The sequence below is a fragment of the Centroberyx gerrardi genome, chromosome 21 (genome assembly GCF_048128805.1).
Source record: "Centroberyx gerrardi isolate f3 chromosome 21, fCenGer3.hap1.cur.20231027, whole genome shotgun sequence".
Lineage (NCBI taxonomy): Eukaryota > Metazoa > Chordata > Actinopteri > Beryciformes > Berycidae > Centroberyx > Centroberyx gerrardi.
In genome coordinates this window covers 6206881-6220655 of record NC_136017.1, presented here as the reverse complement: position 1 = coordinate 6220655, position 13775 = coordinate 6206881, and the positions used below count along the sequence as shown (strand labels likewise).

The 13775-nt window shown below is 39.5% G+C and overlaps 1 protein-coding gene across 1 annotated transcript; it reads left to right on the top strand.

Annotated features, from left to right (window-relative positions):
* Positions 1–3061: 3061 nt before the first annotated feature.
* LOC139930484 (actin-related protein 3-like) lies at positions 3062–12654 on the top strand. Its single transcript, XM_071923694.2, has 12 exons — positions 3062–3246; positions 3733–3788; positions 4004–4128; positions 4246–4356; positions 5671–5766; positions 6668–6775; positions 7441–7584; positions 9306–9479; positions 10157–10249; positions 10345–10470; positions 10821–10904; positions 11518–12654. Exons 1-12 carry the CDS (start codon positions 3203–3205, stop codon positions 11611–11613), a joined length of 1257 nt encoding a protein of 418 aa, XP_071779795.1. The 5' UTR covers positions 3062–3202; the 3' UTR covers positions 11614–12654.
* Positions 12655–13775: the final 1121 nt, after the last annotated feature.

The following is a 13775-nucleotide window of genomic DNA, read 5'->3' as shown; positions in this document are numbered from 1 at the left end:
CTGCTGTCTATTTGGGAAATTTAAATATTGACTTTGCCATTCTGTTCAGTAGGAAGGAGTGAAAGAAGTCAATGTGCTTTTCTAGAGATTTGATTTGGTTATTTTTATTCTTTTTATTGTTGTTGTTGCTCTTTGTGTTCTTTTACTGTGAACACCTCAAATGTGTTACACTGCAAAATTCCAGTCTATTCTATTCTATTCTATTCTATTCTATTCTGTTCCATCAGGGCTGCTAGACTGTGGGAAGCCCTGCCTGAGGAACTTCAGGTTGCAAAGTCAGTATCATCTTCTCAAATCACATTAAAACTCAATTTTATAGACTTGCTTTTATGAATTCTTTTTCATCTTGCCCACCTTTAATCACATTTAATCTCTTTCTTTTATCTGATTTCTTTTTACACAATCTATTTCTCCTTCTTTTAATGTGTCTCTCTTGCCTGTGCTTCTTATTTTTGCCTTGTCATTATGAATTTTACTTATTCTTGTCTCTTTGTAAACTCATGCTTCAAGATAACTGCTGATCCTGTTCATCAACTGTTCTGTACACTGGCTATATGAAACTATTAGTGTTTTATTATAATATTATGAGATGCTATTGTTGTTGGAGCTGCTCAGTTTCAATAAAAAAGAAAAAGAAAACACCGCATCACTTGTGTTTTTGTACGATTCGTCACAGTGATGGGAAACTCCTTCCCACTGTGCCAGCAAACTGGAGAGTCGGCTTCGGGCGAATCTTTCCCCCGGCGCTGACAATGTTGAAACAAATTGTTTCACCTAACAGTTCCTGATAGAGGGGTTTCCATCAGCCGCACGGCGAGGAGACGAGTGGTGTTTCTAACAGGCAGGAGGGAAACTCAAGGGCTTTTCGAGGAGAGCAGGTGCGGCGAAGAGACTCTCGTGTGAGTGATGAGTCCGCCCGAGGAGAAAGGGCCAATGTTCTCCGGCCTTGGGATTGGCTCTAATGTGGTAAGGCGTGCTGGAGCCAGAATCAACCCCTCCAGCCTCTTTCTGGCAATATATGGTCTTTATCAGCGGGCCTCCATGTGGTCATGGGGGGGGGGGGGGGGGGGGGGGCGATCTCCCCGGCCCTCCATGGGAGCTAAATCACTGATATCATCTGCTGGAGTCAGCCGGGTGAGATGAGGTTGGGAGGCTGGCGCTGCTTCGGTGGTGTTTTGCTCAAAAGAAAACCAAGGAAGTCACCAATTGTATGTAATTACAGTATTGTTTTTGACATTTTTAATAAAGCCTACCACAGTATTTGTGAACGATCACTGTAATCAAGAGACAATCGGCCCCCTTGTTGTCCAAAACAACAAAATGTCTCTATAAGATGACACTATTAACCCCAGAGGTGAAGCTAAATCCACAAATTACAGCCCTAACTTTTCACTGAAGACTGCTGAGCATCTTGAACCGTTCTTTACCAAAACCTTGCATCTCTGTAAATACACAACTTGCTTTGGTCTTTTTTTTTTTTTTTTTTTTACCTCTAATGAATCCTGTTTGATTCTTCGCCTAGGACACAAATTTGAACAAAAGAGAGAAGAATTAATTTTATTGGCAAAGTAAGTTTGCACATACAAGGAATTCAACTTGGTGGGATGCTTTTGTAGGATACATTTAATACAAAACAACACACAATTATAAAAGTAGTTTATTAAAAACCTTAAAAGTTGAAATTTGGGGAATAGCTCTAGAGGAAACTGCTGATTGATGTTGAAACTGGAGATAGAAACAGACAAATTTATATCTAAATGTATTTTGGTACAAACAACAAACAAAGCTTGACAAATGCTGCTTGAAGTCAAATTTGATGAATGAATTTAAATGAAAGTACTTTTTTTTGAATTTTTGAACTCGTCTTTACAAGAAATGCAATGCAATTAAAAATCATTTTGCATTACAAATCTTATTTATGAATTTCCTCCATGCAGAAATTCTTCAAAATCGTTAAATTCTGAAAGTTTATTAAATAATATTTGTAAGTGTCAGCTCCAGTCAGGTCCATTATGAAATCACACACACACCTCATCACACAAAACACAGTACTGCCTCGCAAACATGTCAGCCTACATATATCACTGAATGCTCGAATCTGTCACTCCGATGCCCTTGCACATTTCCATCTGCATTAGTAAACATGAAGCACTATCTCCCACATCCAGAAACATGAGAATTTGTCCCGTCTCCAACTGGTGATATCACACTGATGCACGGCTCCACAGGGAATGAAAAGTGGAAAAAGATAGAAAAGTGGCAGTATACCCTTGGAGGATGATTTTCTGGGGCTGGGTCAGGACTGTTACGATGTAATGTCCATTTTTAAAACGTTATGAATCCACAGTCAGTCACTCAGTGAAGGAGTATAGCCTCGTTTTGGGTGGGTGTTACAATTGGTTTGGCATCTCCCTTGTTGGCAAAAACGATTACATCCTCCTTCCTAATAGTAGATTTTAATGAAAATGCAGGAGGAATTCACCGGCCTCCCAACCCCTTGTTGAATTTGAACAAGTCATTCATTGTCAGTGGGGCTTGAGGCATCAGTACACTAACAAAAAATATTCATATAGGGACTTATAGTATTTCTGTGGCACTCTCTGATGAGTTTCTAATGACTTTATCATACTTGATTGTATTTTTTTAGTGTTATTATAAGATTCTCTGTGGTATAAGTTTTCCCCTTTCATAGCTGCATACTGTTTTAAAGTTTTGCTGTGATATTTGTATAGTATCCCTCTTACAAATGGATTGCAGGATTACTATAGGCAATTGAAATTGAAATTGTAAGATCACCTGACAAATCATATTCTACTAATAATCATAGGATTATTAAAGGCCATAATATGAACAATGTGGGATCTTAGATTTCTTGGTATTCTCCTTAAAATCCCACGCTTCACACCTTTGCACACCCATCAGGCTTTACAGAAGAAGAAGAAAGAGAAGAAGGAGAAGCAGAAGAAGAAGAAGAAGATTGCAATTACCAGTCTCCGTCCACGCGGGGACGGTCACGCGCCTCCGAAGCTGCTCCCCCACTTTTGCACTAGAAGAAATTTCACAGAACCCGGAAGCATTCCTGAATCGTAACCGTAATTACTATTCATTCTGCCTGCAGCACTTTAAATACGTTACATACTTTCAAGACACCCGTTTATACCGCGCGCGTATTTACCTGTAGCTAGATCAAAGGAAAGCAAGCATGGCTGGTCGGTTACCGGCTTGTGTTGTTGACTGTGGCACAGGGTAAGTAGCAAATCAAATGCTAGCTAGCTTTAGCTTGGCATTCATTGACCACTCAAGCGGCTGTCAAACTTCCAGCTAACGCCCTGCCTAGCTATTTAGCCTTCTAGTTGCTAGCTAGCCACATCTGCTTTTATTCAATTCTGTCTCTGTCGCGTGTTTTGCTGACGTTAAATCCGCAAATTAGCTCGCCAAATCGCCATACTGGTCGCGTTTGTATGCTATGGTGGAGGGTAGGAAACTCAATACTGCTTTGTCAGTGAATTTCGCTAAAGCTAGCTACTGAAGCTAAAGGTACTTCCTGGACCTGGAGGATTGTAAGTCATCTGTCCTAAAACTAAAAGCAGAAACCATGTTCCAGTGGCATTATCTTGGCTTTCACAGTGTCTAACTTAGCTAAGTAACACAGTTTACATTTTCCAACAGACAAATGATGAAACCAAACGTCAACAGCTTTAAACCAAACATGTATTCCCTCTTTCCCTGTAGGTATACAAAGATTGGTTATGCAGGAAACACAGAACCACAATTCATCATTCCTTCATGTAAGTAAAGTGACCAAAATACCAATATGGATTGATTGAGATTGTTTCAATGACATAGATAAATCCATAGACTAAGTACATTATATCAATTGAGAATTGAGTTTTTGTAATTTACAAGCTTTTGACCTCAGCAAACAAATTGTTTTTTTCCAGCTACTGACTGTCAGTTGCGATATTGTCAATTCAAAATCAAGACAGTATTTTTTCATCTTTAGGTATTGCAATCAAAGAGTCCGCCAAGGTGGGAGACCAGGCCCAGCGCAGGATGATGAAGGGCGTGGACGATCTGGACTTCTTCATCGGTGACGAAGCCATCGAGAAACCTTCATATGCAACAAAGGTAGACGGGACACTTGAACTGAATCGAATGGCGTTATCCAAGGGGGAAACAGTCTGAGCTATGCGACTGTCAGGTGATTCACACTTGATTCACGCTGTTTTCTTCCCTTGCTCCCAGTGGCCCATCCGCCACGGCATAGTGGAAGACTGGGACCTGATGGAGAGGTTTATGGAGCAGGTCATCTTCAAGTATCTGCGGGCAGAACCTGAAGACCATTACTTCCTCTTGGTAAGACTAAACCTACATTAAGAGCTACAACCTCACATACAAGCCCATAGGTTTCTCACTGGCTTTTAGAGAGGCTGGGATCAGGCAACTTTTTAAAGACTCTTACAGAACAAACACAACATGCACCAGGTGATTGGAACTTACTCTTAAGCTCTAAGCAAGGAAAAGATGCCAATTAATTGTGGATAATCCTATGTCGTGATATTATGTTTCCATGATTAATAATTGTGTAATTTGGTGTCCCTGAAGTATTCTTGTATTTTAAAAAAAGTCCCAGTGGTGTATCAAGTGCTTCCATTATATGTGACCAATCAATGCACCCATCTGACCAAAGGAAGGAAAGTTCAAATGGAGAATCAAGCAGAAAATCATAGACTATCTTAGGAAAATCCTCTCCCAACTCTCAACGTGAAAATGTTGTTTTAGTTCCTAAAAGTGGATCGTCGTCTGTCACTTACATACAGATTCTGTGTAAAGTTTGGCTTTGGGTTGTAGCTGCGCCCCTAAGTAATAAAGCAGTAATTATTTATTAGTTGAATTTTGTTAATAATAACCCAATATGAGTGAAAACTAAACTTTGTAGCTGCTGCTACTTTGAGAATTGCTGCACTGGATAAAGTGAAAATATTATATTAAGGTGCAAAAGTGCAGTAAAATAATTTTGTTTCCCGAAACCAAGATCCATGTCAAACCCATTCAAATGCAGGGAGACTGTCCCATTACCAAAATGTCCCAGGCTCAGTGTCCTGTCTAAATATAAATGTACGCAGGGAACACTTTGTGGGTCTCTTTGAACTTTAAAAAGCATGAAAAACCTTAGTCTCAGAAACATCCTGTTAATGGTCAAATGTACTGTATCTCTCTTATGTAAGCCAGACTTGCATAAGAGATATATCTTTATGTAGCAGCTACCACTCCTGGATGTACAGAAAATAAATTCATATAAATGGAATTAATAATAGTGCAGAATGTATCATTGTACGACCTTCTGCCTGTCTGATTGTGTTGCCAAGAACTATAATCTATAAAATCAATGAAAAACAAGGGAATGGCAGCGTGCCAAAAGACGTTTTTAAAATTAAAGGTGTGATGAAGGCTTATGCTCAATAGAAAATCTAGCATAATTGAGGCCATGTGTTGTCTTGTTAAGAAAAAGAAAGCCTGTGTATCACCATCGTCATGTTTTTTGTGTCTCTGTAAAGCAGGCAGGCTTTTAGTCAAGTCTGCTGACCTCTTCTTGGTAATGAATTGGAGAATAGTGATTTATAGCCTCATGCTCATGAGTTTCCCGTCTCTCTCTCTCTCTCTCTGCAGACAGAGCCGCCCCTCAACACACCAGAAAACAGAGAGTACACAGCGGAGATCATGTTTGAGTCTTTCAACGTCCCAGGTCTCTACATCGCTGTTCAGGTAAGTTTCCAAGACATGTTAGGGCATGAAATGAACACTAGCCACAAACCAAATTGCAGACAGTATTTTTTCGCTATTGCTGGTAAGTCTGTTAATTCTACATCGGCAAGTAGCTAACCTTTTTTAGCTGCTAAGACGAACCAACAAACCAACACTGAACAAATACTCTACACCTTATACCCACTGTCTGCAAATCCCTGTTTTTCTCCCCCTCATTCCTTCGCTACACCCACAACTTGAGCTTTGCATCTCGACCAATCACCTTCACTGTTCCAAGTGGGTTCAAACACCATCATTAACTAACAGACACCCAAGACGACGCCAGTTAACCCGATAGTTATGAATACCTGCCTGCCTGGATTGTGATTGGTTGAAAAAATGCAAACACTCTCTGGACTTTTTTCTGACTTTGGTCAACCAGACTTTTCTCCTGCACTATAACAATGCTAAAACAAAGTAAAACGGAAAGGTCTGGCTTATATACTGAACAAAAATATGAATGCAACATGTAAAGTTTTGGTCCCATGTTTCATGAGTTAAAATATCCCATTAATTTTCCATAAAACGCTTATTTTTCTCAAATCTTCTGTACAACTTTGTTTACATCATTGTTACTGAGCCTTTCTTCTTTGAATTTCTCTCAAATGATTTTCTCATATGAACTGTAACCAAGTAAAATCTTGAAAATTGTTGCATGTTGCGTTTATATTTTTGTTCAGTGTACGTTCAATTCCAAAATGGTATAGGCTAAATCTAGTTCAACCTTAAGCTATGCATTGTCTCCATACAAAGCACCGTAATTTGCTTTATTTGTGTGCTAGCCAGTCATTATGGGACAACAGGGTAGTGCAGACTTTATCTGTGTCTAAGTATTATTGAACTTGTGATTTCCCCCTGTCAGGCTGTCCTGGCGCTGGCTGCCTCCTGGACGTCCAGACAGGTGGGGGAGCGGACGCTGACGGGGACGGTGATCGACAGCGGAGACGGAGTCACGCACGTCATCCCAGTGGTCAGTGACTTTTACTGTGATCAGCTTTTTAAATATTATACACAGGGTCAGAGGTTAACACCAGCCATCATACAAATATTGGCAGATTTTTGGTAAGTTTGTATATTCTACCAGCCACTTTGGAGGGATTATTCTAAACTGGTAAAATAGTGAAAGTCATTATTTATTTCATTTATTTATAATACACTTGAATGAATAATCTAATCTCAGTCATAGTGGGAAATTAACAGTGCTGCTAAATCTTTGGCTGTAGTAAATTAGTTTGCTCTACCAGACACTTTAGCAGGTAACCAACCGTTATTTGGAGGTTCTGCTCTTTTTAAAAAAAAAAAAATATTTGGCTGGTAAATTAGTGAAATTGGTTCTTGAATTTTTGGTGTGGTCAGTAAATGAAAAAGTCAGTTTCCTGCTCTTATTATATGAACTTCTTTCTGTCCAAATAACATGCTTCCACCATTATCCATGGTGCTAAATCTTTGGCTGTAGTAAATTAGTTAGATTTACCAGATACTTTGGCAGATAACCAACCATTATTTCAGCATCATCTAGTTGGCTGGTAATATAATGAATGTGGCTGATAAATTTTGGGATTTACCAGCCACTGGACCAAAAAGTTTGTTTTTTTCCCTGTTCTCAAGTAATACTCGTGCTTGTTTGGCTTCCAGGCTGAAGGCTACGTCATCGGTAGCTGCATAAAACACATCCCCATCGCTGGTCGAGACATCACATACTTCATCCAACAGCTGCTGAGGGAGCGAGAGGTGGGAATCCCTCCGGAGCAGTCGCTGGAGACGGCCAAAGCTGTCAAGGTCAGCCTTCCCTCTCTCTGCACTCCACCTCTTTTATCTTTACAGTGCTTTGAAACTCTGATAAGGAAAGTTAAAAGCTGCGCTAAGCGACTTCACACATTGGTGATTGCATTAAATAAAGAATACTAAAAGGACAAGAGACGGAGTGGTGCTCGCTGTTGTTTAGGAGACGGGTTGTGTTTCGCTCTTAAGTTTCGATTCATCACTTTCTGTGGGTGTAAAAGTGTCCATTCTTGACACCTGATTTTTGACACCCCACTTTGTAATTTAGACTGATAAGACTGGTGTATTTTTACATAAAGCTCTTCCCTAGTGCAGCTTTAAATATGTTATTTTTTACCCTGTAGTTGTTACTGCATTTTGCATGAAAGCTTTATTTCTGTATTGAAATCTGCATAATAAAGGAAATGAGTTATTCTGATATTGAAAAATGCAAAATGATGACCCATAAAAGGGCTTGATACCTATGAGTGTTTCATACAGATGATATTGATTGTTAGAGTATTATTAGTTGCATTTCTCACCCTGGCCACTAGAGGGCAGTGGAGCTACATAGTCACCAGAAGTGTAAATGACAAATACATGTAACTGGCTCCAAGGAACTGTAATGAATATTAGAGGTTTTAAATAGAAATGGGTCCACGCTCTTCAGGGATTTTGTGTTATAAAGAGCAGGAGAAATGCCTAGAGAGACACAGAACATGGGCATTACTTTCCCAGGCCAACCTCCAAACAGAACATCAGTCCTTAGCACTTTATTATTTCATGACCTCTTTTGTAATTACTTTTTGATTAATTTGGTTTTGTTTTACATTCTTTTGAAAGGTACTCTATCAATTACTACTGCTACTACAGTTACTGCTGCTGCTGCTACTACTACTATTACATCTACTACTACTGCTACTACTACTACTACTACTGCTACTACTACTACTTCTACTACTACTACTACTTCTACTACTACTACTATTACTTCTACTACTATTGCTACTACTGCTACTTCTTCTACTACTACTACTTCTACTACTGCTGCTACTGCTACTGCTACTACTTCTACTACTACTACTTCTACTACTACTGCTTCTACTACTTCTACTACTACTACTACTACTACTACTACTACTACTACTACTATTACTTCTACTACTACTACTACTGCTACTACTGCTACTTCTACTACTACTACTACTACTATTCTACTACTACTGCTACTTCTTCTACTACTACTACTTCTACTACTACTGCTACTGCTACTTCTACTACTACTACTACTACTACTACTATTACTTCTACTACTACTACTACTGCTACTACTGCTACTTCTACTACTACTACTACTATTACTTCTACTACTACTACTACTGCTACTACTGCTACTTCTACTACTACTACTACTTCTACTACTACTGCTACTGCTACTACTTCTACTACTACCATTACTACTTCTACTACTACTACTACTACTTCTACTACTGCTACTGCTACTACTTCTACTACTACTGCTACTGCTACTATTTCTGCTACTGCTACTGCTACTACTACTACTACTACTACTACTACTTCTACTACTACTACTTCTGCTACTACTACTAATAATAATAATAATCATAATCATAATAACTTTCCTTCCTCTCCTTCCACAACAATAGTATCCTCTAATGATTCTAATATTGTAAACATTATATTGTAAATATTCTAAACACATTGTTTTATTGCTTCAGGAGCGCTTCAGCTACGTCTGCCCTGACCTGGTGAAAGAGTTTAGCAAATACGACACAGACGGCTCCAAGTGGATCAAGCAGTACACGGGCATCAACGCCATCAGCAAGAAGGAGTTCACCATCGACGTGGGCTACGAGCGCTTCCTGGGGCCCGAGATCTTCTTCCATCCTGAGGTACAGTCGCTTCAGTCTGACATGAAGCAACACCGTGATTGGCCGCTGATAGATGATGCCACCCATAAGTTGAGGTGACTGTAGTCAACATCGGCTGACGTTTCTCTGACTGTAGAATATTACTTAAGATGATTGGTTTCTGGAGTTGCTGGCAGCGTGAACGTAACATAAGGCTGCACAATTCATAAAAAAAAAATACTGACTACTGTAGTTTCCAAATCGCAAGACAGTGCATTTTTTTTTTTAGAGGGAAAAGTACCTTGGAGAATATCTCGTAAATAAAGTATTCTTCCACCATGCGGCCACCACCTGGCCCAGAAAATCAGGTTGTATGCTGGAGAAGATTTTCTTTTAACTTCAACTGAGCAAATCCTAAGCATAAACATCTCATTTTGTTGCTTCCCTTCACATTTTTAAACATATTTAAGTGTTCAAATGGAAACGCCATGTAATTTGTACTGCAATCACTAACCCATATCAAGCAATACAACGAATTTGTTTTTTGTTAGCATCATGCAGCCCTATTTGTTACTAACAATATTGACTCGGCATAATGTGGCCTGGGGTTGTGACTGATATAAATGTCAGTGATTATTCAGATTTCTGAGTTTCCTGGTAAGGAAGATAATTAATTTTACTTTTCAAAACATCATAACATTATCTTTCCATTTGTCCAGTTTGCCAACCCGGACTTCACCCAGCCGATCTCGGAGGTGGTGGATGAAGTCATCCAGAACTGCCCGATCGACGTCAGGCGCCCGCTCTACAAGGTTTGGACACACATCCCTCAAAGCCATTAGATCAGATGCCTAGTTGCTTGTGCGTTTTTGTACTTGATGTCCCGTCCCTTCCGTGCGTCACACAGAACGTGGTTCTCTCCGGAGGCTCCACCATGTTCAGGGACTTCGGCAGACGCCTGCAGAGGGACCTCAAGAGGACCGTGGATGGACGACTGAAGATCAGCGAGGAGCTGAGCGGGGGCAAGTTGAAGGTGAGAATTAAGATAAGATATCACTTTATTAATCCCCTTGGGGAAATTCGGGAAGGAGGATGAGGAATAGTCCACCAAACTGCTTGTAAATGCAGGGTTCTTCCGCAGGTCTGGAAAGATCGGGGAAGTATGGAAAATTAATTTGAGAATTTTCAAGTCTTGAAAAGTTGGGGTCATGCATGGAAAAGTATGGCTGATTGTTGTTATTCAATCCTAATAAGACTATCATTTTATCTAGTTGTAGGCCGCACTGCCACTTCACATGTTGTGATTGCAAGAGACGAGTTTGCTTTTTATTGTATTGGCTCATTTTTAAGATTATATTGAGTGAGTTACCCACTTTTTTGCAGCCCAAGCCCATCGATGTGCAGGTCATCACTCATCACATGCAGAGGTACGCTGTCTGGTTCGGAGGCTCCATGCTGGCTTCTACTGTGAGTATCTAAACAAGTATTTTAAACTCCTTCTCTCCATAAATCATCATACCTCATCTTTTTTAACTTTAACTGACATCAGCAAACAAGTGAGAAATGCATAGAATCTTCTTTGACATGGGAAAAACAGAAAGAAGAAAGTACAGCTGACCAGTTATCACATCATATTCCGGACCATATTGCACACATGCTATGGTCTTTTACCCAAGGAAAATGTGATTGGTGTCCACCTGTGCCTAAAAGTGTCGTAGTTGTGCTATCATGTTGTTGTCGAATGAAAACCTTGTAGCTCCAATGTAGGTGATTTTCATGTTTTTGGCCCTCTATGGCTTATAAAACCTTTTTCAAAACTAAAAATATAGTCAAAAATGCATGGTTGTTAAGCTAAAAACAAGGCTGTTACAAGGCAGATACAAGGTTTTCACCCAACAACAGTGATGTGTTCCTTTTGTGTGGACTTTCAGCCAATTAACTGGCATTCAACAAGAATCCAAAAGAACCCTAACCCATAACTTTATCGGCACAATACCATGGGTTTTGATATTTCTGATATTATAAGAAGGTAAATTTGATGGGAACAGACACTGACCGCGACCGACTTCTCTTTCGGCAGCCTGAATTCTACCAAGTGTGCCACACCAAGAAAGACTACGAGGAGATCGGGCCGAGCATCTGCCGCCACAACCCGGTGTTCGGAGTCATGTCTTAAGAGGCCGCCGCGGGAGACGCATTCGGAGGGGGCTGAGGAAGCGGAGGAGGGCGCCGCAGGACCACGCATACCGTGGAAGCGCCGCGAGGCTTTTGCACGGGATGCTCCGACCGACCTGTTCATTGGGATAGAGCGACAGTGGACCAAAACAAACTGCCAAAACAGTGGCAATATCCTCCCAAATTAAGAGGAAAGAGGTGACTAAGCCCAAAGGATCCTCGCATAAAATGTTTACCGCAAGTAGGTTAATAATAGGTGATAAAATCTTTAATTTCTACGTGCCTCGTATTATGTTCTTATAATATCCTCACAGGGTTGTAACGTGTAATTAATCAACATGAGTCCTGTATAAATGCACTTCTCTGTGTATATGGGTTGGGTTCTTGCTGTATGTTATATGCACCGATAAATCAAGACGGAGGGCTTGACGCTTAGCTAGACGACTTTCCAAAAACATCATGGAACAAAACTCCTTTTTTGATCAGTAAGACATCAAATGGATGTAGAGATACAAGACATTCTTTAAAAAACAATCACCAATTATACAAGGCATTGATAATTACTAACCATTCCTGATTTTTTTTTTTTCTTCTTTAAATATCCCTCAGTACCTGGAAGGAATATTTATTTGAAAAGATAATTAAATAAACAGGCACACCTTCTGAAATCTGTTCAAATAAAAGTTCCCCAGGTTTAACTGAGACAAGATGTTTCGTCTTATATCTTCATTTTTCCTCTGTTCAGCTTTTCCTTTGACCTTTTTATTTGTATTGCTAATCTCTTGGAACAATTTAATGTCTTGAAAATAGTCATATTAATATATGAACATTCAGTTGGAATGACTGTTGTTGGACCATCACTGTTGCCTAGATCTCAGTTATACTGGATAGCCTTGTACTGTACCAAATCTGGATTTCAATGCTGGCATTCCAATAAATGCCAAGGAGATATTTCTACAGTTGTGGCTGCAATTTGTCAAGTCTGATTTTCATGTTTTCTACTTAAATCGAAGGATTATACGGTCTTATGTGGGGTCGAGAAAGTTTTTACCATCCTTGGGCTTATGAGACGCTTTGAAACTCGTTTGGATAAACTCAAAAATACATGATAGTCAAGCTAAAAACAAGGCTGCTTTTACATTTTGGAGACACAAGGTTTTTACCCAACTGCAATGATATGTGACAGTTTCCTTTCTAATTTTGTGAGTAAACTCTCTCCAAACTGCAATATTCAGTGTTTGATTAGTGGATAAAAGGAAGTATGTTTCCTTTATAAAATACAGCTGTGTAATGCAAAAAAGGATACCTATGCCTATATAAAGATAATGACAGATACAGATTTACTGAAATAATAATAACCTTTATTTGTATAGCACCTTTCATACACAACATGCAGCTCAAAGTGCTTTACATCAATCGAAGGCAGATAAAAGAAGAACATTTCAGAAAATTTTAGAAAGATACAAGAACACAACAAATACTCCCACTTTTAGATGCACATTGTGAGTGAACCCATATGTTTTTCTGTAATTTTCTTTTCCCCTGTCCTTCCTGATTCTACTCTTGATCTGATCAAATGACACAAAGACCATAATATAAATGACATTAAAAGTTCTAATGGCCTTTTTATTACGAGAGAGAGAAACTAAATCAATGTGGAGTCTAATTTCCTTCAAAAACACGCCCAATCCAGGCTTTCTAGATAGTAAGCTTCTTGTTAAAACAACATAATACAGAAATCTATCCTGCTGTCAACATGGCATCTGTTCTCAGCATAACACTGCTATTTTTGTGTGAGCAAAAACCTCTGTAACCAAACCCCTCTAGGTCACCAACACATGACGCCTGCATTTATTTTCATACAACCACTTCACACACACACACACACCTGATTGGTCAGTTTGGCGAGGGGATTCCTGCTCACTTCTTGTAGTAAAAGCCTAAGTGGACATTTAGACATGCTCTTCAGAGTATATGAGGATTTATTTGATGTCTTTTTAACAGGCTGAACTGGCACCTTTACAGCATTTTATACACATTAATACTCAAGCTACAGTAAGAAGAGACAAATGACAAACGGGTAAAAAAAAGAGAGGCAGGGAGGCTGACGGCTGCAAAAAACAACATGGACAAGACGGAGAAATATTAGAAATATTGACTGAC